Here is a 22,987-nt window from a genome sequence, read left to right as displayed (position 1 = left end):
TGACTCTGCCACAGACGCATTCAGAGCAGTTTGCGCAAGGAAAAGAATCATATTATAAAGTTAAGCCTGTCCGTTGGCAGGGTGTGGTGTGCGGAATCGTGTGGACCGCTTGCGGCGGGCCTGAAAGCTGACAGCCTGATCGTCGCTATCGTCCTCTTCTTCAAACCCAAGCGTGGCTCCCGAACCGGAAAGTAGAGCGTGCTTTGCAGAGATGGAATCAAGGCCATCTTGGGCAGCACCTTCCTCTTCGGCATCGGCGAACTGCGACTCTTCCGTCGCAGCGGTACCGTCTTTTGCCTTTAGATCCTTCCCTTCCGGTTGCACACCCCCAACATCTGAGCGCGTCGCTTGCGTCTCTGCGGCGGATGGAGCTCGCGACGATTCGTTCGAGCCGTGTTGCAGATGCGAAGCGGATCGAGATACGCTTGCTGAGCTGGTAGGAGTTGGTTCGGCTTCCAGCCTTGTGCTCCCTAAAGGATCTGACACGGCAGCTTGGGCTATACCCAGCTCAGTGAGGTTGGCCTTTCGTAGCGCGTCTGCTTCGCTAGAAAGGGAAGCACCCATGGCGAATGTCTGACAATCTGGCGCGGCGATCTCGTCGGCGGGGATACTGGCATCGGCTGCGACTCGGTGGTCCGGCATGCCGGACGACCCGGAAGGCGACAAGATATGCTGATAGGGTGGTTTGAAGACATTGTAGCCGCCCTCCACGGAAGGTGTGAGAATGTCATTGGAACTAACGCTTCCGCTTGACTCTTTGCGCGCGTGAGCCTCTGGGAGGAAGGCTGATTGGCCGATGTGCTGGTTTTGCTCGTCGCCATCGCGCACCGTCCAGCCATTGCCAGAATTGATGAGCATTGGCCCGCGATTTGCGCTGTGTGCACCGTGGAGGTCATCCGAGAGATCGTCGTCCGAGAGCTCGAGCTCGAGTTCAAGATCGACATCATCGTTCTCGTATTCAGCAACTTCGAGCGGCGTGTCGAAGTGACGACGACGGCCGAAGTGATCGAAAGCGAAAGGCCCGACAGCATCTGATCCCGTCAAGGGCGACGATGGTTGACTTAGGGCGCTGAACGCACTTCGAGCAAGGCTGGCGCTTTCCGATGGGTCCGCAAGCACCTCAGTGGAGAGACTCGGTGCGCCAGCGAAACCACCGCTGCTGGTGCTGCCGAGCACGGGTGCACTCGTCGGTGTGCCCGATTCGGGACGAGCGCCAGCTTGTTGAACCGCACCGAGGGTGTCGACAGAGAGCGGACCCACAGGGGGGACCGAAGATGCGAGGGCCGGCCTCACGCTGCTCGCAGTACTTCCGATACTTCCGCTCCGTTTCGACAGACTTGCGCCCCCCAGAGTCGAAGAGAAAGGCGGTGCATCCCTCGATCCTCGGGTGCTGGGTCTTGAAGTGCTGCGATTGCGATCGTCGGCGCCGTTCATGAGCCAGTTGCCTCGCAAAAAGTCGCCGAGGCGGTGGCGTCCCGATACGCGCGAGGCCTGCGAGATGCTCAGCGTCGAAGACCTACCTTCCGAGTCGATTGACCGACGCGGCGATGCTGCACGCTGCGGTTGCGAGTCGTTGCCGGTGGAATCCTGGCGACTGCTCGCACGGTGAAGCGAGGACATGCGAGGCGAAGACGTGTGGAGTGAGGGTGAGGCCGAAGTGGCACTGACACGACGAGCGGCGCCGTGAGTGTCAGACGAAGTGCGCTGCGGAATCTCGGGACCAAGGTCCGGTCGCAGCCCAGAGCTGCTTGTCGACTGTGCCGAAGCTCGACGGTGAGATGCGAGGGTAGGTGGCCCCATAGCGCCATTGTCTGCACCGTCGACCAGCACAGGGGGAGGCAGCATAGGTGAAAGGTTGGTAGCTTGCTCGGGTGCTTCGGTTTCGCATCCTCCAAAGGCCTGAGGAGATGTCTGAGGCGGAGAGACAGTTTGATGCGCGATGGGTTGAACCGGCGTATGGGTGTCCTTGATCTTGGGAGAGTCCGATGCGATAGAGTCTGACTCGTCACGGTGAGCTGCGGTTAAGGCACGCAGAGCGGAGACCCCGTCGCGCCGACCGACTGAGCCGGCGCTCTTTTGTCGCGTAAAGAAGATGTGGCCCTTGAGAGGCGTTCGCGGTGTTCGGACCGACGAGGTAGAGGGTGCGGATTGACTCGACGAGTCGAACGGCGTGACGGGCATCGAATCTGCCTTTTCTGTACCTACAGCGCGACCAGGTTGAGGCGAGCTGGTCCCTGAATCTGTTCGCATGTCAGCATGCACGGATGACGCTGCGGACGAATTGTTGATAGACTTGCTGCGTCGTCTACCGCCAGCGAAAGAGTCTAGCAGCTTGGATTGCCACCGCTTCACGCGCTGCTTGAGTTTGGAGAAGCCGGTCAGAGCATCCTCGACGTCTGCGTGCGAGATCTCGACGAATGGCATATGCTGAGGATCGGTCTCTGAGAGCCAGGCTGGGGCGTCTTGGAGACCGCGAGTGACCCATGGATGCTTCTTGACGTCCTCTAGTGTGATGCGCTTTGCTGGATCCTTCTCGAGCAAGCGGTCCAACAGGTCCCGAAGTTGCTTGGCGTCGTCGCTCAAGCTCGCAAGATCGGCGTCCGGACATAGCTCCGAAGGACTCGCTGGCTGAGCATCGGCCTCTTCGTCGGTCCACTGCGAACGCGACTGCCACCTCGGTTTTCTCGGACCAACGCGTACGCGATCTGCTCCCATAAAGGTGGGTATGGAGTAGTCGGTGCTCGGTATGACGGCAAACAACGCGTACTCGGATTCGGCGGTAAAAGCGGTGTTCCCGAACAAGAGACAGTAGAGCGTGATGCCGAGTGCCCACACATCGATGGCTTTGGTGACTTTGGGCCGTGCAGGTGGCGTCGCGACCTTAGCGTTGGCAGTGTCGGCTAGCGAAGTCGCCGTTGCGCTCTGGAATGGATCGACAGACGGAGAGGCTGAGGAAAAGGAGGACATGCAGAGCTCTGGCGCAAAGAACGCTGGACTGCCAGCGGTCTTGGCTAGCTCTCGGTCGTCGGCGAGACTGGGGTCGGACGCCGAGGATGCGGAAGCGGATGCAGAGGCGGCGTGATCGTTGGCGATCATCATAGCGTAGCTGAAGTGGGAGACGCCGAAATCTGAAATTTTGACTCTATGGTCCTTGTCCCAGAGTAAGTTGGCAGGCTTGATGTCGCGGTGGATAATGCCTTGATAGTGGAGATACTCGAGTCCACAGACGACGTCGCGAAGGACTTGACGTGCCTCGTCTACGGTGAGTGCGGGATGGCCCTGATCGTCTTTCCACACCACTTCGCCTCCCTCCATGTGCTCGAGGACCATGAAGATCTTCTTGCTTTGCGGATCGTCGATAACCTCTTTGAGCTGGACGACATTGTCGTGGCTGCACTTTTTCATGATGGCAATCTCTCGCCTCACCTTTTGATCGGTGGTCCACAAAAGCGCCTTTCGAGCTTTCTCGCGCTCCTTTTCGCGACGACGCTCGACATCCCTGTCCGAGGGTTGCCTGCGTGAGAGACCGAAAGCAGAAGCGCTCGGCGATTTTGGGATATGGGGCAAAGGTGCAAATTGAGTTGAGGGGGTGGTCGGGACGCCCTTTACGGTGGTGGATGCGGAGCCGCTGACGTCTTCCTGCGGCGAGTCGGTTCCCCGGTCTGCGTCCTGAGCATCCGAGTTGGACGGGAGTCCGGACAACGTCGGTGCGTCGAGATCGACTGCGGATAGGCGCGACTGATCCTTTGTGCGGTGGTTGCGATTGAGCAAGCCGAGACCTGCGCCGAGACGCTTGCGTGCTTCCCTCTCGACGATTTTGACGGCTACGCGTTCGCCAGTCTCGAGGTCTCGGGCGAGACGCACCTTGCCGTGGACACCACGACCGAGCTCTCCCTCTATGAGGTACTGATTGACCATACGGCGGCCGCTGGTGTGGGTCTGAATGTCAAGGCGGTTGGTCTCGAGCACGTGCGGAGTGCGTTGGGAGCGTGTAGAGCCAAACAGGTTGGGCGAGGTGCGACCCGAGTCTGAAGGCGAGTTGTACGTGCTGGCGCTGGCGGAGGCGACCTGGCTGGTGGGTGCGGCACGCGGCGGAGACGAACCGGAAGGCAGGTTAAGTCTGCCAGCTGCCAGCTGCTGATGCATGTGCTGATTGAGAAGCTGTTGTTGGATCTGTTGTGCGTAAATGTGAAGCTCGCTCATGGCAGAGCGCGCTGGTGTCGAAGATCCAGAGACTACCGATGGCGAGACAGAGGCGGAACTGCTGGAAGGATCTTGAGTGCTGAGGTGACCTGGTGAGGTGCTTGCGGGAGAGGGCTTGTTGCGGTTTGCATCGTGACTGGGCGCGATCAAGACGGGGTGGGCAAGGTCCTTGGAGTCGGCAGGAAGTGCGGGCGAGCTGTACAGCTGAGGCGGCGATAGTGGCGCGCCTGCGTCGAGGAGAGGTGCAGGACTTCCGCTTGCGGATTCCGGACCTAGGGCGCCCAAGACGTGACCGGCCATGGCGAGACTGAGAGGCTTGTATGCAGGGCTCGTGGCAGATGCGCTGCTATCGCTACTAGCACCATCGGGAGTTGCTCCATCCAGTGGAGCAGATTGAAGAGCTTCGAGCTGCGCATGAACAGATTGATGCTTGATGGTGTCGGAAGTGTCGGTGGTGATGTTGGCGGACGTAGCGGACGAGGTCGATGGCGTAGCTGCTGCAGCCATCGAGGCCTCTCCTGGCGTCTGCAAGGACATGCTGACGAGCGAACAAGCCGACGCGAAAGAAATCTGCGCCGAGGCGGACGAGACTGAAAAGAGTTCAAGGAGAGGGCAGCATTGTCTATTTTGGACAAAACACGTTCGGTATGAATGCTACCGTGTGCTGTGATATATGCTACCGTACGCCGTGGTTGTTGATACGTGGGTGTCGACGCTGAAGCGCGAGCGATATCAGGGGTTCAGCGATCGCCGTCGGACGTCTGTAAGTGATCGAACAAAGACTGGACGGGATTCGACACGGAAAGGGTGCGATGTAAGACCTCGACGAGAATGGGCAAGCGAACGGTGACGAGGGCCCCTAGAGCAGTGTCGCCTTGACCGAGAATGGTGATGGAGGTGTAGACCGAACCGACACTGAAGCTGATGATCAAAAGAGGCGAAGTATACGATGATTGTCGTGTTCGAGCGAGACGTCGATGGCAAGGTAAGCTGGAAGAGCTGCGATCTGGTGGAGCATGCGAGCAGCCAGCCAACTTAGCTAGGCAGAGCGAATTGGCCGCGACCGTGCAAAAAGAAAGGGTGCAGCAGCTGCAGCTCTGTTAGCGATGCAAAGAACTCAGGGTCGTAGCCACACTTCCAATTTGTTACTGGAGCCGACTGTGTAGCGGATCACTCTGAGATTTGGATTTGGATTTGGATTTGGATTTCGAAACAGCCGAGGTGCTAACATTGTAGGTGACTGAGCGAACGGACAGCACCTCGCCAGTCTCGACGCCCGAGCCCTGGCCCAGATCTCGAGCTCGCTGCACAGTTACACTCGACGCGCATGTGCACTTCCAGCTCAACCTCGAAATTCACGCTTGTGGGTCTTTCTCGTGAGTGGCAGTTGTCACAAACATTCAACGAGAACAGAACTGGCTGCCTCAACACAACGAACAGGTCTACGCACAGACTCGGTCCCAAAGTCGTGCATGCAGTGTACCAACGCTCGGATCTGTCGGCACCACGCGAACCCGACACAAGCTTTGGGGTCGTTGTATCAAATACAGTGAGTAGATGAAGTGTCCCACAGCCCCACTCTGTGCACGCAAACCTTGGCACTCTTGTTTGTCTCGCGGATCTCGCCTGTACCAGCCGAGCTTGACTGTTTACCGGCTCGTCCGGGAATACCTTCCGAGCCTGTCTGCCATAACACAAAGGAACGATGCAAGAATTGCACGTCAGCATATCACTGAAGAGCGGACTACTCTCAAAGATGGCAGGACTCGACCTTTTCGTATGAGACCTGAATCGCGACAAATCACTCTTAGAGTAGAGCATCGGTTGCAGCAGGTTTCCTTCGGCTGTACCAAAAAAACAAAAATCATCTGAAACCACGACTGCAATCGGCAAGCCTTTACACGAAATCCGTCCCACCTCGGAACTTGGAGTCCGATCTTGACGTGCATTGTGATGAAAACTGGCGTCTCTCTGTGTCTCCTCTCTCCCACTCCCACAAGCCACAACCGGTTTTACGGAAGCTTTCTTCCAATCACATGTCCATTCTGCAGGAAACCGCTAGGGGTGTAGTTGAGCCTGGATCTCAGCTTGGCAGCACATCGGAGGGCAGCCTCGTTTGGAAGCTAAGTTCATTCAGTTGCCATGTGCGACACCTCCTTTTTGCCCGTGGATTTCGCCGGCCCTTGCTGTCAAATCGGATTCGATTTAGTCTCATTTGTCCCCGATTCGGATCCATCATCCCGTTCGATCCCGTCACCACAACTAAGACGATAGAGGTGACAAGATTCGTTGCCTTGTTGTCTCTCTTACAGCTGCCAAGATACGTCGAACGTGTTCGTCTGTCCAACAAGTCTTTGGAGAAACTTGGTCCTTGCAATCGTTGTCGTCATCGCGGCCGCCGTCGTTGTCGATAGCTGGATTTGTCAGCTCACTCGGAACTCGGTCTTGAACCTGATTGCAACCGTAAATTTTTCGTTTCGAAAATTTCCCGGGCAGACACACAAAGTGGCGGCTGTCGCGAGTTCGAAAAGGGTCGCACCTCCACCCTGTCTGAGAGCAAAGAGCAACACACACAGCGTGGTCATCCACATTCGTCGACAGCATCCACCACCTCCATTCTCTTTCCGTCCGTTCAACCTACTGAGCCTTCTCGAACCGCCTTCCAAATGAATCCCGCCGAGATCGTACGCGCCATCCGCGCCCAGGCAGCTTCAGATCACAGACCCAATGTCGACAACCAAAATGCCGTCGCTGGCCTTATGGCTTACAAGCTCTCCCAGCACCGCGATGAAATCCTTCGATCCATGAGCGCTGGTCCCTCCTCCGCTGCCTCTTCGTCTTCTACATCGCCACCGCCTGGATGCCCCATGCACGCCGGCGGCAGCAGCGCATCGGCGTCGGCAGCGCCGCCCGCTGCGCCAAAGCCTTCCCCACCCAAAATGGTGGCTTCCTCCGGCGGACAGTGCCCCATCCCTCACGAGGATCGTGACAAGTACCTCGCTTCCAAATCTGCCCAGGCCTCCGCCTCTTCCGCAGATTCCATGGCCTCTTCCTCGTCCGCATCCACTTCGTCATCCAAGCCGTGGTCCTCGACGCTCAACCCTCTCAACATGATGCCAAGCCTCGGTCAAGGTCAGGCACCAGAGCAACAGACGGTGCTCTCCACAGAAAGGGTCGTCTCGTCTATCCCTCGCTCTCGCTCATCCGCTGCACCCGGTGCGTCGCCTTACGACAAACCTTCGGCGTGTCCCGTCAAGCATGACGATAGCGTACCTTCAGAAGAACAATCGGAAAAGTGGGAATATCCTTCACCGCAGCAGTTCTACAACGCCCTCGTCCGCAAGGGATGGGAAACGCCAGAAGAGCACGTCGAGACCATGGTTCTTGTCCACAACTTCCTCAACGAACAGGCTTGGCTCGAGGTGCTCGAGTGGGAGAAGCTCGCCGGTGCCGATTCGTCGCGAGCCGAACTCGCTCGCTTCCAGGGCAAACCAGGAACGCTCACCCCCAAAGCCCGCCTGTTCGGCTGGATGGCGAGCATCATGCCCAACACCTTCAGTTCCGAACCTCCCTTTGATCGTCACGACTGGATCGTAAGAAGACCTGATCAGGACGGCAAGGAGGTCCGCTACGTGATCGATTACTACAGCGTGCCCGACGACCCGGAAAAGGACGACCCCGAATTTGTGCTCGACGTTCGACCAGCCTTGGATTCGATGGAAAGCCTCAGCGTCCGACTTCAGAAGGGTTTCCAAGAATGGAAGGAAGGCCAGGGCTTCTTCTCGGCCTTCGCTGCGGAAAATCAGCCCAAGCCAGCGGCGACAGCTTCTGCTTAGATCTTTTCAACCATCGATGTGTTACTATCTCTTGTAATCTAGCTGCATTTTGCATTGTCCTGCACCTCCACTCAAACATCACTTCTTGGTGCGTTTCCAAGTCCCGCATCCTTGCACGATGATCTTTCGCGTGCAATGGCCAAATCATATCGACTCACTCCTGCGTTTCAGCCTGCTCGAGCTTGCCCCGCTGAGAATCCAGGTACAGCCAAGCAGCGTAGTCTGCGACGAGCCCTGAAAACACGATCCAACCAAAAGTGGTGTTGGAGCAGAATTTGCGCCAACAGTCCGGTCGATCGTCGAGCTTCACCGTCCGAATTTGCCATGCCAGGTGGCTAGCAGCGCCAGCAAGAGCGACGCCGAAGAACGGGTGGTGGTGCGCCAACGTGTCGAGCATCGGAGAACCAGCGCTGACAGTGTCGAGCATCGAGGGCGAAAAGACGAGATCGCCGACACAAGAGCTTTGTGCTGGTTTTAAAATGTCGGCTGCTGACTGTGCGGCGCTGAGAGTAGGAGGAACCGCCAAGGACGCGCTGTAACCGAACAGCCCGATCGTGCCTGCCGAGAAGGCCGATAGCATTGGCTTGGTCTTGTCTCCGAACAACAAAGCGGTCGACTTGACCCCGGCATGCACATCGTCGGTCTTGTCCTGGTGTGCATAGATGGTGTCGTAGACCAGCGTCCACAGGATGGAGCCTGTGTAGAGAGGCAGCACCACGGCCCAGTCAACCGCGCCTGCCACCGCAGACCATCCGAGCATGGCACCCCAATTGAACGCAAACCCCAGCACCAGCTGCGGCCAGTACGTCACGCGCTTCATCAGGGGATACAAGACGACGACGCCAAGGGAGCTTGCACCCAGCAGAATGCTGTACAAGTTCAAGTTGACAAGCACGGCAAGGCCAGCACTGAGCTGTACGCCCAGAAAGCACAACGCCTGGAATTGCGTGATGTCGCCCGCGGCGAGCGGGCGGCTCTTGGTGCGTTCGACCATGCGATCCATCTTGACGTCCCACATGTCGTTGATCGTGCATCCAGCGCCGCGCATGACGACAGCACCAACACCGAACAGCAACGTGTAGAACAGCGGCGTCGTGTACGACAGACCCAGAGTGTGAGAGGCCAGCACGATGGACCACGCGCAGGGCCAGTAGAGCAGCCATGTGCCGATGGGCTTGTCGATGCGACTGAGAGCGAGGTACGGCTGAACGCTGAAAGTTTTCCCCGAACCGGCTTCCTTCGTGGGTAGTGTGTTGGTACGACTGCTGCTGCTGTAGTGTCTTGCAGAACCTGGCAAGGAATTATGCACGGTCCGCTTTCGCGCGGAAGTCGAGTAATGACGACGAGCCTCGCTTCCGTTGGCCTTTTTCTTGCGGACCTTGAGTTTGGAACGGTCATCCTGAACGTTGTCCGGCTGTCCATCTCCATCCTTGTCTTCAGCCTCGTGGGAAGGCGTCGCTGTGCGACCGTCCTCGTTCTCGTCTGCCTCGGCTCCCTCGTCTTCGTGAACATCGCCCCTCTTGGAGCGATAGCTGGCCTCTTCCTGCTTGCGAATGATCTTGAGTGCCTTTTTGTTCTGCTTGCCAGCCTTTGTCTCGCCTTGGTCCCATTCGAGATCGTAATCCTCGGCGACTTTTTTGATTGTCTTGCGCAGATCTTTGACCTCTTGGATGAGTTCCTGGTACCGCTCGATGTTGAAGCCTTTTTCAATGTAGAGCTTCTGTTGTCGCCGCGAGGTGGTCTCGTTGAGTACGGCCCGGTAGGAGACCTCACGGTTGTGGATGAGGAACCAGATATAACCACCCAAAATGGTGCCGAGACCGGTGAGGTAGGTGACGGGCTCCATCACGTCCCAGCCAAGCTCGGTGCAGAAGGTGAGGAAAGCGACAGATCCCCACCAAGCGCTGAGGATGAGCACACCGGCAAAGGAGAGACGCTTGGTGCCCGAATGGGCGATGCGATCACATTCGGCCTTGAGATGGACGAGCTTTTCGATCTGCTCCGTCTTGGCGTACAGACTAGCACGAAGGAAGCGCGTGCGGTCCTCGAAAGAGGGGACGGTCACGTAGACATTGCGTTCGCCGATTCGAATGACGAAGGAGCCAATCCGTGCGGCATCGCGCAAGAAGTCTCCGATGCCCGTTGCGGGTGACCAACGCTTGCCGTCCGCAGCGCGAGTATGGAAGGAGATCGGCGGATCGCCGAGCGGATCGACAAAACCCTGACGAAGCAGCATTTCGCGCATTTCGAGCTGCTCCGGGCTGAGATTCACGCGCTTGTCCTTTCGCTCGGGGGACGAGCGCGGTGCAGCAGGCACGCTCACCTTTTCTCCTTTCCCGTCATCTCCGTCTGGGGACTGTGCACGCGACGCTTTTTCCTTGTCATCCTTCATTTGATGCTGGCTTGGCTCTGGACTCGGACCTTCTGCACGGATCAAGTTGGCAATGTAGCTGAGCGGCTGGGCGCTGTGCAGCAGGAAGACGACGCTGTGCGCTGGAGCGTCGGCGTCGTACTCATCCGCCTCGACATCGGACGGCTCGCCATTTTCGGGACCATGCAGATTCGAATGCGGGCGATGATTCACCTGCGAGACAGGCGGACCAGAGGTTTCTGCTGCCTGTTCCCACGGCTCTTTGGAGATGCTTTCGCGCTCGGCATCTGTTACTTTGGCGTCCGATGACTCCTCTTGGCGCTTCGCCCTCGCGCTAGCCGACGAGAGGATGGAAGAGGGAGAATTGGGATCTGAGCTTGGAGGTTGCAGAGGCAGAGTGAGCTTGAACAGACTCGATTTGGTGAAGGCAAGGTAGCCTTGATCCCGTTCCCTGCCCAGCTTGGTATCAGAATGGTGGTTGCTGTTTTCGTTTGCTGGTGGTGCTGAGCTTGGATAGGTCGTCTTAACCCCCGATGGGGATGTGGCGTGGCGCCGCACGCTAGGTAGCGAGGAGTCGAGACCATTCACGAGCGATGATTCTGTTCTGCGTACCGTACGACCGTTGGCCGAGGACGACAATTTCCGCGGTAATGGTATTCGAGAAGGGCCGGCGCACTGTCCGGCGCTCTCGCAGCAGACCAATCGATTGAGCGAGCTCCATCCCGGTCGGATCGAGCGAAGCATGATGCTCGTCGGGTTCAGAGCCTTCGGATGGAACGGCGACCCTCCACCGTATATGGTGGTCAGAGTGATAGAGGCAAAGGAGCCTGTTCGATATCGGTATAGTGTGTGAAGCGTCTCGTGGCGCTCTATCTGCGAGGTCAGCTCGGTCGTCATCACTGCATGAAACACACAAACACACCGACCCGGAGTTTCACGCTCCGCGGCTTGGCCTCTGCATATGACGGTCTAACAGCTGTCACGGAACGAGACGCAGGGTCCACTCGGCTATCCCGAATTCGGTGTCATCTCGGAAGCAGGCGGCAAGCGTCAATCCTACGAAACGCTGAATCATCCTCTCCTCGTTGGCCACATCACAGCTGTGGCTGATTCATCGAGGTCAGGTGCATGGCGAGTCAGTCCACACCTTCAGCTGTGACACCGTGCGCCTTCCTGTCTTCGTCTGCGTGGGATGCGAGGCAGAGTGTTACATGGGCCCGTGCAAGGACAGCCATCCGACGACAGACTTTCGAGATCTCTGTGTATTGTGCTGCGACAATCGCTCATGATGCAGACACAGCTGTAGAGAGGCCCTGTGACGAGCAAGCATCGAGCCATCGTCATGTCCAGCCCGGACGACCTCGATCCTGGAGTCGTCACTATGCCTGTTGACTCGACTGCGAAACTTCTTGCTGGCGAAGCTGGCCAGGATATAAAGTCGGCATCTTCTACAGTGTATACAGTCTGTCGCCACACCATTGCTCTCCTTCCGCACTTTGACCCTTCCACACCGCCAACGCTCACCAACGCTCTTTCGATCAAATCAACAAATCATGTCAGGCCAAGGCGGTACTCAGTCTCCCCCTCTCCAGGGACGCGAGAACGATCCCATGGGTCAGGTAAGCACCGAACACCTCCTCGTCGGTTACAGTGCACAGCAGATAAATCAACTGCAGATTCACTGACTGTCTTCCTCGTATTCCTTCTTCGTCGCCTTCAGTCCGCTCCGGGAAAAGATTCGCACGCCGTTCCAGATGACCAGCAGCGAGGGGGTGTCTTCGGAGACGGAGAGAACAAGGGCGCCGAGAGCGGCCAAGCCGGCGACTCCAACAGCGGTGCTGGCAACCTCAAGAACGTAAGTATCATGGCCCAGTTGTTCATTGCCTTCCGTTCCGAATCCGATCAGTCCAAACGAGATCGTCTAGCTGACCTATCTGCTTCTTTCTCGAAAATTTCCCAAAACAGGCGGTGGACAATGCAAAGCACGCCGCAAGCCAACACGGCAAGTGAGGACGGGACTGCGACGTTTGAATTCGCCCCCGCCTACGAGGCAGCAAAGCGTTCTCAAGCACAAAACAGCTGGCTTGAATTCATGCTGTGATTCCGTCATTCGATATTAGCAATTGCATTCATCTCTTATGACGAAGGCTCGACTGTTGCATGTGACTGGCCGTCGTATCCGTGCGGCTCAGCGCATGCGTCTCCGTGACGGCGTAGCGGGAGGAAGCTGCTGCCAGGTTGGATAAGGGTATGATGAGCCTATCGCGTAGTCCGGAGGCTGATGCGGATGGTAGTAAGCAGGTACGCCGCTCGCATGTACGTTGTGTTGCGGCGGACCAATGGCATGGGTGGGCGGCGGCGCTGAGGTGTGTCCAGTGTGTGAATGCTGCGCTTTTGCCGAGGAATGCTCCGAGTCGTGACCACGAGATCGAGACTTGATGCGGAAGAAGGACAGAAACGAGTTGGTAGCGCCAACAACGATGGAAAAGCAGACGAGCGTGAAGAACATGGTTTTCCAGCTGACCGAATCCACAAAGCCGTTGAGAATCTCGGCGAACGTTTCGGCAGTGACGCGGGCCGTGCCTACGACAGCCGGATCTCGAGCCGAACAGCGCTCCCAATTCTTGCACGCGTTGGCCAGAGCGGGCGCTTGAAGCTCGGTGCCACAGCGATTCGCCGTGTATGCTGCGGCACACGCGGTGATCTCGGACAAGGTGTCCATCTCGTACGATCGTACCTTTTCTGCGACGTCCTTTTGCACCATGCGGACGAAGTTGTAGAGAAGATAGAGAAAGGCCCAGAGGATGGTGGCATTGAAGATGAATTGGGCATAGCCCAAGAGGAGCTCCGGTTTGTCCATGAAATTTGTGGCCGAGCCCGAGGACCCTTGGTGCTGATGCGGCAACGGCGACACCGCATTGGGAAGGATGTAGTTGACGGCGTACTTGGTGATGGACCGGATACGACCTGGTGTGCTCTTTCGCCGACTTGCTGCATCCTCCTCATCCTCATCTTCGTCATCGTCCTTTTCGTCCTCGGTCCCATAGCTCGATCCGTCGTCACCGTCGTTGTCGCCGACATCGTGTTGAGTCCCGTGGCCGTACAGCAAGCTTCTGGAAGCCGGCACAAGGTCGCGGCTTTGCAGATGTGCCAAGCGCTTCCCTTTTCTGCTGAGAACACTGCGCTTTCTACGCACGTGCTGCGATGGCGTTATCTTGGATGTGCTGCTTTGAGCGATGCTGTCAACGTTGGCCATCGATTCGTCGGCCAGCTCCTCGTCTTGGACGACTGCAGCCGGTCGTTGGTTGGCCACCTTGTGCGACGGTGGCGTGAGGCTTGACATCTCGACGTCGGTCATATCGGTATCCATGGCAAGATGAGATGTCGAGACTTGGGGAGCGTTACCTCTTGTGCTGTCGCTATCGAATATGCTAGCTGCTCTCGATCAACAGAAAGGCATTGCGATCCTTCAGTAACAGCGTCGGCCTTTTCCTGTCTACCTGCCGGATCTAGGCTGCTACTTACCTTGAGGCGGACCCGGAGGCGAGGTGTCCATCGGAGCCTCTCTACCGCGTTGCCAAAGCATCATGAGAAGTCAAGCGAGAATGCTGCTCGTCGATTACGATTGATGGTGTCTCGGTGCATTGCAGAGAGAGACGAGAGAGCAACAGAAGGCAACTTTTTTGTGTCTCTCGCCATCAGAAGGTCGCGTGTGTTGAGTGTTGGTCTCGTTGAAAGATGTAACAGTCTAGAAAAATTGCTCCACGAGCTGAGGGTGGACCCTTGATCGCTTGTCCCGCCCTTCCTCACTGCGAAGAGATCACCACGACCAACACCAAGTACCATCGGCTCATCCAGCTCGCACGTAGAGCCGCAATAGCTGCGTTTACAAATCTGCTCGAGCGACACTGCGCTTTCGCGTGTCGCTTTTGCTATCCGTCGAAGGCTTGATACCAAGAGCAGCGATGACCGCATTGAAGCAGTGAAGACACTTGCGATCTTCTCCCAGATACAACCAAACACGACTGGCCGTTAGGCTCGTTGCCACCGTCACGATGTCGCTCAAGCCGCTCACGCCACCGCTGCGCTTTTCGACAGTCGCCTTCGCGTGCACGGATCAGCCGCAGCCTTCTTGGCAGGCCGAAATCGCTGCAGACGATGCAGATCCTCGATCGCATCCGCATCACCGCGAGTCGGTGTATCGTGGAGCTTATCCAAAAGCCAGAAACCTATCTTTTCTCTCGCGACTACATCTACGAACCGTACTCAGCTTGACGCCAAGGCCACTTGACAGCGATATTGGTCTCTCGGAGTGGTCGACATCCGCCAAAGGGCCGTCATCACCATCATCTTTTCCGACTCCGAGCGTAGCTGGCAAGGCATCCAGACTTGGCGTTCAGCTGCTTCATGTACGCTGCGAGAAGCCCAAGGACGAGAGCGGAGGCCTGACTCGCGAAGGTGCTGCTCGAGCTCTGTCGGTGCTGCTGGACAGACGCAACCATCCCATCTATGTTCACTGTTTGGATGGCGTGGAAGTCACCAGCACACTTGTTGCGTGCATGCGCAAAGTGCAGGCGTGGTCCAATCCTGCTATCCTTGCCGAGCTCGGGCGAGCCCTGCGTGACTCGAACTCTTCCGAGTGGACAGAAGTGCCTTCACATCTGTCTTCCTTCCTCAGCAAGTTCGGCCAGCCGGACGGCATACGATTGCCGCCGCGAAATCACATCCCGTCCTGGCTATGGCCACCGCCGAATCCGCTTTCAATCCTGGCGGATCCGTACGCATGGGCAGGTTCATCTCACTCCCATCATCTCACGAATGGCCATGTTCAGCAGATCGCAGCACCTTCGACAAGCGCGCCAAGTACCGACGCTTCCCTTTCAAGGAGCCCTTCTCACACATCAGCGCTCAACGGCTCATCCGATACGAATGGCGGCGCAACATCGCGAACATCTCCAAACCCACCAATGCATTCGCACGTGCGTCGCGATCGCCAGCTGCCCATTTATCATCCCTCCCTGAAGCTTCATTTCGACGTAGACCCTGACCTGCCACCTGAGCCCATTGTCCCGCTTACTGCCGCTTTAGCAGCTTCCGCGACAATAGGATCCTTGCAAAGACCAATGACACCATCTCGTTCCCTGAACATGCATTCGCGCACCTCGTCTCACAACAGCAACGCAAGCCTGCGCACCCCGCCTCACTCGCGCCCCGCAAGTCGCTCAGGGAGACCCCCTGCTAGTGGTCCGCACGCAACGACAAGTAGGTCTGCATCTCTAGCACCAGATAACGACAGAACAGGCACTTTCAGTCTGCCCCGCAGCACAGCAAGCACTGCACGGGGTGCCCATTCATCGGTGATCAGTCCGAGCCCGGTGTCAGAAGCTCTGCATGCCGCCGCCATTGACGTCTCCTCGGTGGCGGCGTTTCTCGAAAGTCAAGTGTCAGACCCAGATACGAATGCCTCCGGTCTCGCTCACCAGTCCACCCAATCGCCCACTCGACGTCCACGGTCCAACCTCGTGCCCGAAACCCGTCTCAAGGTACCACGTGCGAATGGTTCGCTTTTTCAAGGCTCAAGTCCAGACGAGCATGCGTCTACCAACACCACGATCCCGGATGTCGACGCCGACGAGATCGACGTAAGCACGCCTCGAGCCAGACCCACCACGTCCAGCAACTACAACATCGGCATCACAGGTACCATTTTCCACCATGATGATGATATCACGGACAACGAGGCAGATCACTCGGGACCAAGTCGAGCGCAAGCTGTTGGGTTACGTAGCACGGATGCAGCGAGGATTGTAGTCCCGCTGGAACAGCGCCGCAGGCCAACGGCGCTGGACGAGGCTGATGGCGAGCAGACTCCGACCAAAGCGAATGCTTCAGCGCACAGGCAGCCTCTGCAAAGCGCTGGCCCCCGCCTTTCGACCGACCTGGCAACCAGCACCGTGAAGCAAAGTCAATCAGCGTCACTCGACCAGCATTCAAGGGCGACTCTGCGACACGACGAACCGCTACCGGACAATGTGTTCAGCAACCGCAGCTCTATAGAAGAGCACACGGACGATCGACATTCGGAAGATATGGTCCAGTCACCAACCGCCTACGAACTCGATGAGGATGTCTCCGCTCCGTCCTCGAGAAGATTCACGAACTCCTACAACTCTGAAGACGGTCAAACGTATGGAGAGGAGGCAGTCCCTTCAGCGGAACCGGAAGAGTCAGCCAACACAGCTTTGAACGTAGAAGAGGAAGAAGAGGACGGCGTCGAGGAAGAGGAAGAAGAGGAAGAGGCCGAAGAGGACGAAGAGGACGAAGAGGACGAAGAGGACGAAGAGGACGAAGAGGACGAAGAGGACGAGGACGAGGAAGAAGAGGAAGAAGAGGAGGACGAAGATGATGATGACGAGGACGACCTCGCGTTGGAGGCTCTTGATCTGGAAGGCTATTGACTGTTCACTCGCACTGCATAGCGGAAACGCTTTCAAAGGATCAAGCTGATCCAAGACATTGTATTTTCTTGGCAAGCAAGCTTTCGCAACATAGGAGGATGACTTTTACAGCGTAGTATCGTCATCCGTAGTGCTTGCGCTCGTATTGGCAGCGGTCGAGGGCCCATCGACACCTGCCGCTGCCGCTGCCGCATCCTTGCCCTTCTTACCGCCGAGTATCAACTTCTTCGGTTTGGCTTCTGGCCCGCTGCTCCCGCTCGGAGTCATCGGAATCCCTCCAGGCCCGCCACCGCCAAACATGGCCTTCCACGTTGCATGGTCTCTCTTCTGCCTGACCCTTTCGGCCTCCAAAACGCCGCCGGTTTTGCGAAGCACTCTCTTGTCCACGAACCCTGCCAGCTCTTCACTGAACTCGTCGTTGCTCTTGGAAGCCAACATGTCCTTCTGTCTTTGCCGTTCGACAGCCTGTAGAGCTCGTAGACGCTTCTCATGATTGACGGCCTGCGACTTGACTTCCATCATAACGGTGGACAGACCTTCGTGGCCCTCCTCCGGTAGCGGAGGGATGTACTTGCCTCCCTTGCCGGATCCACCACGAAGCTTGACCACCTGCTGGATGTTGCTGAACACCTCCTTGAGCGCGCCGAGATCGTCGCGCAGATCCGAAAGGAGACCTTCCTCGTGGTTGAGAAACTCTTGCTCGTCGACGATGTTCTGCAACTCGGACTCCCACGTCTTCTTCCAACTTGGTTTGACCGTCTGCACGTACCCTTCGAGCTCCAACAGGCCGCTGGTGGCACGATCGACGTCCTCGACGATCTGCTTGACCAGAGCGGGTTTCGGTTTGACTCCGCGTTGAATGACATCGACCCGTAGATCGTCAACAGTATCCTGCAGGTCCTCGATGAGCGTGAGGAGGTCTTGAGACTGGGTATCGAGGCGAGCTTTGCCTGCGACGATGAAATTGCGCTCGGCTGCCACTTTGGTCGAGGCGATGGCTCGCACCGCACCAGATTGCTCGCGGACGGTGGCGAGGATAGACTTGACGTCGCCCTCGAAATCGGTCTGCAATTGACGGGTGACAGCAAACTCGCGGCGAAGGTTCTGCAGTTCCTCGAATTGCGCCTTGAGCTCGTGCGCTATGCGTGAGCCTGCCAATGCGGACGAGGGTGGACCTGCAGCACTGCTTTTGCTGGAGTCGGGAGTCGTAGGCGGGTCTTCGAAATTGTTCGTCCCGGACGCTCGCGTATTGGCACGCTTGAGTTGCGCCACACGCTGGCCAGCCGCTTGAAATTGCGAATCGCTGATCTTGGTGGGTGTTGCATGCGTCGTCAAGAAGGCGTCGTTGTTGACCAGAGACATGCGACGCGCATCGCGGTCACGCTCCGCCAGAGCAGCCTTGAGCTCGCGAATGTCGCGTGAAATGGCGCCGAGCGACAGGTCGAGGTGCTGTTTGACCTGGTCCAGGGGCTCGATGTTGAGCGTGAGCACGCTCCCTTCCTGAATGTCGTCAAGATCCTCAAGCTCGTACGTTATACCGCTGGCGGGGTCTTTGAGATAGATGGTCGGGAAGTCGTCCATACCAGGCGAGTACGCGAAGCGATCGATGAAGAGCATGCGCAATTTTGCGACGCTGATCCCACGTGTCAGAGGATTGGAGGTGTCAAGCTCAATGACAGCTTTACGAGTTTGACGACCGAGCTGCAGAAAGACACTGATCGTCTCTGATGCTATGGTGCTGGACCGGGCGCGCGGAGTTGCCGAAATTGCGGTGCTGGTGGCCGCAGCCGTCGTAGCAGCGCTCTGGCCATCCTTGGATTCGATTGCATGGCCCGAGTCCGACACAGCCGCATGAGCATCCACAAAGGGAAGTGAATCCGTGGAGCTCGCAGCTTGCGAAGTGACCCGGTGAGCGGTCCGGGCGGCAGGAGCAAGTAGGTCCCTCGACTGTGTCGGCGAAGACTCGTGTGCCTCAGCAGATGTCGACTTTCCTGGATTTGTGCCGATAGAATCTTCGGGCGGCGGCGTATTGGCGTCTGGGCCGAAAGAGGCAGAGGTGGGAGTCTTGACTTCCTGAATCGACTCGAATTTGCTGTCGACGGTAGCAGCGCTTCTGGATCGAGGCAGCGCACGTGCGCCACTGATGCTGTTGCTGCTGCTTGACGATCCAAAGTAGTCGGTGGTTTTGGCGAACGTAGAGGGACTTGTGGCGCCTTCCAGTGCGGGACTCGCCTCTGGAAGAGGAGGTCGGACGGTCCGGCGTGCTCCACTGCCTCGTCGCTCGGTTGGTTTGCGTTCTGCGAGCGGACTACCGGCACCGCCGCTGCCTGGAGGGAACATGTTGATGCCCATACCCTGTGTGTAGTTCTGTCCGATGCCCATTTTGTTGAAGGTGTAGGCGCTGAAGCGTTTACTGGCACGACGTTCCAGAGCATCTCGGTTCTTGAGCGCCCTCATGCTCGGGTCATGTTCGGTAAAGTCGGCAGCAGTATCGACGGAGGACTTGGGAGTGTGTCGTGGTGATCGTGTGCTCAATCGTTGCGGTGTCAGGCTGGTGAGCGGGCCAGGCTGGTCGTCGGAGCCTTCATCATCGCGCAAAGCTTCTCCGCCAGCAGCCGACGTCACAACAGCGTCGTTGGCTAGCGCGCGGCTTTCGACGCTCGACATTCGCGGCGTTGCCTGACCTGACTCGGAATCCGGGGCATCGGAGGACGAGAAGGCTGCTTGAGGCAGTGCAGGTGAGGGCTGTTCATCTGAGCCTTTGCCTGCTGATCGATCGCTTGCCATGCGCAAGATACGACTCGGCGGACGCACAATGCCAGCTCGACCGGATGCAGGATTTGCGGGAGCAGTCGTGGACGAGTCGGCATCTCCGCCAGATGGTTGCGTCGATGCGCGATCGAAAGGTGACGCCGCACCCACCGAGCTGGCACGCTGCAGAGAATCTGGGTGTGTTGAGAACGTGCTTGACGAATCTATCTCGGGTTGGGCTTCGGCAGAGGCAGTTGCAGCAGTCTCGCTGAACCCTTGCCGCGAGGCGCGTGGCCCCAGGACACGATTCGATGTCGTCTTCTGCTGCTGCTGCTGTCGTACTGATGGAGGAGTTGATGATGATGGAGTCCCGAGAAGTACGCTGGACCTCTTTGCCCCTTTTGCTGCACGTTGCTGGACGAGGAACTGCTTGTACTCGGCCTGCTTCATCTTGAGACCCTGTAGGAGATTGATGATGATCTCGCGGATACGGGGCAGATGGATTTCGAGCACAGCCGGAGAAGCTTCCTCCGACAAGCAGCGCTCAAGGCAGTCGCGCAGATCATCGGGCACCGAATTGAGATCGCTCATGTCGATGCCGTACGATCCAAAGGCGAGCTTGGCCGAGTTGAAGTCGTTGCCAAGGCGCACATAGATGTCGGAAACGTCCTCTTCGCTACGCTGCCCGACGGACCATTTGGTGAGCGATTCGAGCAACATCTTTGTCGCGACAAGCAAACGTGTCACCGAGGACTCCATGTGGCTAGACGAGAATTTCGCGGCTGCAGGATCCTGCGCGTTGGCGGAAGGAGTCGATGGCGCTGGACTAGGGGCATTCAAAGACGATTGGCTGGGCTGGCGCTCCCGTCGTTCTCGATCTCGCTCCACCTGCCTCTGCCTCTCGCGGGCGCGCATCTCCTCGGGTAGCTGCGCAGGCGAGCGCGCAGGTTGACTCGAGCCACCTGGACTGTTCCATCCTGGCGCAGCACTCGAGCCTGCGCTGTCCTGGTGTGACATGTAGGAGCCGTGACCGCTGGAATCGTATGATGGTGATGTGGGACCTTCTTGCGCATAGACATGTTGAGGATGGCGAATGCGTTCTGCCGTGACAGGGTGGTTCGAACCGGAGCCTGAGCCCGACATTCGATGGTTGCTGCGGTCGCCCGACCCTTTGCGGCCGTTTATGAGGTTGGAAAACATGACGGAGAATGGTCTCAGCCGAACCAGGCGTGTGACACGATGATAGTGCCACGTTGGTTGCTGTCGTCACCAGATCGTCAGCGCGTCCGGGTGTGCGCGACGGCAGCAAGACCTAGCGAGGCAATGCTGTGGTGGACGAGGCGTTGGCGGCGGCTGTGGGGATGTACGAGGACGGTGGTGATCTCACAAAGAGCTCATACTTGATACTCGCGAACTGACATCGGCTAGCTGGACTTGGGCATCGTGCCTTGAGCCGCCGTGGTCCAAGCGTGTTGGTCTCGGCAAGACGATTGAGTTCCCGATCTGCCCGATAAGACTTTGTGAGACGTAGTTACACTGCAATTTTTTGGTCGGATTTTACAGAGAAATTGATATGGAATATGCGGGATGATGATTTTTGAGCCGTCGGTGTTATTCGCGGTGGAGTTTCTTCTCAAAATTTTGGCAGTGATCTGTTCGTCCGCTTCTTCCTTCCTCCTCCATCAACTTGCTCTTCTACACCAGGTCACCACACAACACCTTGCTTGGTCACAGATCATGTCATCAGCGACAGTGAAACCGCCGCCAGAGCTAGAGGTGCTCACCTTTCTCTCGGATCCCAACGCTCAGGTTCGACAGGTTGCGCTCAACAACATCGTAGGCTTCAGCGCAAAGGATAGCCCGCACCGCTCTCTGCTCATCTCAAAGCACAAGAATCGTGATGGCTCACCGCTTCTCGGCCGCGACGGTAAAGAGGTAGACACCGTCGAAGATCTCAAGAGGCTCTGTCAAGATCAGCCCATCACCGCCCACGATGCTTTCAGCGCACTGATCAACATCTCCGACAGCCTCGTCTTGGCACGCAAGATTGGCGACAAAGACTTCCTCGAATTCCTCGTCCGATACATCGCCGACCCGGTCTCTTTGCTCGCCGACCTCGCATGCATGCTTCTGTCCAACCTTACAAAACTGGAATCTATCTGCGCAATCCTGCTCGACCTGCAGGTCCAGGCTCGTCCTTTCTACAGCTTCATGGCATCAGAAGAGATGGAAGGCGCCCTCAACGGCATGGACGTGGAGCCCAATGATCCAGAGTTCGCTGCCAAGAAGGCAAAAGCGGAAGCTTACGCAAAGAAGGTGGCAGAGCAGGCGAAAAAGATGGACGAAAAGGTCCCCGCCATGGCTAGGCTCTTGGATGCTTTCGAGGAGGGCGCCACCGCTGCTTCGCAAGGGAGCGATCTCGAATCCATGAAGCAGCGGGCCAAGGACGCCGCCACCAAAGCCGAGGCAGACGAGCGTCAAGAAGCCGAAAGAGTCGAACGAGGACCAGACGGAAGGCCAAGGATCAAGCGCAAGACCAACTGCAACTTCTTGGCGAGCGTCTTCGCCAACGTCACCGTCCTGCCACGAGGCAGGGATTGGTTCGTCACACCATTGTCTGCGTCTTCGGCTGCCGCGTCAGTCATAGCTCAGGCGGCGCTGGCTCGAGGTGCCGCCGACCAAGGTGTTGCGCCGGCTGCCACAGAATATCCTGTTGCCCGCATCATGGCTTTCACCGAGCATCCCAACTTGATTCGTAGGGGAGGCGTCATCAGCACGCTAAAAAACGTCCTCTTTGTCAAGTCGGCTCACAAGCTCCTTGTGGCACCACCTCCCGTGCGCGACGGTGAAGATGAAATGCTCGCCGGTGCACTTCGTGCCACGACCCGACCACCGTCTTCCGTCGATATCCTGCCGTACCTCTTGCTTCCGCTTTGCGACGGCAAAAAACTCGCCGAGGTCGATCTCGAAGACCAGGAAGAGCTTCCCGAGGAATGCCAAATGCTGCCAGAGGACAAGAAGCGCGAGAAGGACCCCGCGCTGCGACACATGCTTATCGAATCTCTCCTCCTTCTTTGCACCAATATCTATGGCCGACAGTGCTTGCGCGCAAGAGGGGCCTATGTGGTTGTGAGATCAGCGCACCTCGTCGAGGCGGACGAGAAGATTGCCGAGTCAGTGCTCAGATTGGTCAACATTCTCAAGAGGGACGAGTCGGCTGCAACAGCTCAGGACCTGCAAGACGATGCCGAGGCAACTCAGCAGGACGTCGGCGCCGAGGCACAAGAGGATGACGACTCCGATGATGAAGACCTGCAAATCGAAGAGCTCTGATTTTGTATCAGCCAATATTGTCTCGATCGTCCCGA

General features: G+C 57.5%; 8 protein-coding genes across 8 annotated transcripts; 4 read left to right on the top strand and 4 right to left on the bottom strand.

The window, feature by feature from the left end:
* Nucleotides 1-60: 60 nt before the first annotated feature.
* Nucleotides 61-4,710, bottom strand: PHSY_004124 (likely protein kinase; the record flags this gene model as incomplete). Its single annotated transcript, XM_012334741.1, has 1 exon — nt 61-4,710. One exon carries the CDS (start codon nt 4,708-4,710, stop codon nt 61-63), a length of 4,650 nt encoding a protein of 1,549 aa, XP_012190131.1.
* Nucleotides 4,711-6,869: 2,159 nt separating this feature from the next.
* PHSY_004123 (hypothetical protein) lies at nt 6,870-8,039 on the top strand (the record flags this gene model as incomplete). The annotated part of the gene is made up of 1 exon (XM_012334740.1): nt 6,870-8,039. The coding sequence occupies one exon, from the start codon at nt 6,870-6,872 to the stop codon at nt 8,037-8,039; it is 1,170 nt and encodes a 389-aa protein (XP_012190130.1).
* Nucleotides 8,040-8,193: 154 nt separating this feature from the next.
* Nucleotides 8,194-11,154, bottom strand: PHSY_004122 (para-hydroxybenzoate-polyprenyltransferase; the record flags this gene model as incomplete). Its single annotated transcript, XM_012334739.1, has 1 exon — nt 8,194-11,154. The coding sequence occupies one exon, from the start codon at nt 11,152-11,154 to the stop codon at nt 8,194-8,196; it is 2,961 nt and encodes a 986-aa protein (XP_012190129.1).
* A 598-nt stretch (nt 11,155-11,752) lies between these two features.
* Nucleotides 11,753-12,511, top strand: PHSY_004121 (dead box ATP-dependent rna helicase; the record flags this gene model as incomplete). Its single annotated transcript, XM_012334738.1, has 1 exon — nt 11,753-12,511. The coding sequence occupies one exon, from the start codon at nt 11,753-11,755 to the stop codon at nt 12,509-12,511; it is 759 nt and encodes a 252-aa protein (XP_012190128.1).
* An 87-nt stretch (nt 12,512-12,598) lies between these two features.
* Nucleotides 12,599-13,780, bottom strand: PHSY_004120 (hypothetical protein; the record flags this gene model as incomplete). Its single annotated transcript, XM_012334737.1, has 1 exon — nt 12,599-13,780. One exon carries the CDS (start codon nt 13,778-13,780, stop codon nt 12,599-12,601), a length of 1,182 nt encoding a protein of 393 aa, XP_012190127.1.
* Nucleotides 13,781-14,465: 685 nt separating this feature from the next.
* On the top strand, nt 14,466-16,868 carry PHSY_004119 (hypothetical protein; the record flags this gene model as incomplete). Its single annotated transcript, XM_012334736.1, has 1 exon — nt 14,466-16,868. One exon carries the CDS (start codon nt 14,466-14,468, stop codon nt 16,866-16,868), a length of 2,403 nt encoding a protein of 800 aa, XP_012190126.1.
* Nucleotides 16,869-16,973: 105 nt separating this feature from the next.
* On the bottom strand, nt 16,974-20,762 carry PHSY_004118 (hypothetical protein; the record flags this gene model as incomplete). The annotated part of the gene is made up of 1 exon (XM_012334735.1): nt 16,974-20,762. One exon carries the CDS (start codon nt 20,760-20,762, stop codon nt 16,974-16,976), a length of 3,789 nt encoding a protein of 1,262 aa, XP_012190125.1.
* Nucleotides 20,763-21,356: 594 nt separating this feature from the next.
* PHSY_004117 (hypothetical protein) lies at nt 21,357-22,952 on the top strand (the record flags this gene model as incomplete). Its single annotated transcript, XM_012334734.1, has 1 exon — nt 21,357-22,952. The coding sequence occupies one exon, from the start codon at nt 21,357-21,359 to the stop codon at nt 22,950-22,952; it is 1,596 nt and encodes a 531-aa protein (XP_012190124.1).
* Between the last annotated feature and the right edge of the window lie 35 nt (nt 22,953-22,987).

The sequence above is a fragment of the Pseudozyma hubeiensis genome (genome assembly GCF_000403515.1).
Source record: "Pseudozyma hubeiensis SY62 DNA, scaffold: PHS38, whole genome shotgun sequence".
Taxonomy (NCBI): domain Eukaryota; kingdom Fungi; phylum Basidiomycota; class Ustilaginomycetes; order Ustilaginales; family Ustilaginaceae; genus Pseudozyma; species Pseudozyma hubeiensis.
The sequence above is the reverse complement of the archived record's forward strand: the minus strand, read 5'-3'. Positions and strand labels throughout refer to the sequence as shown.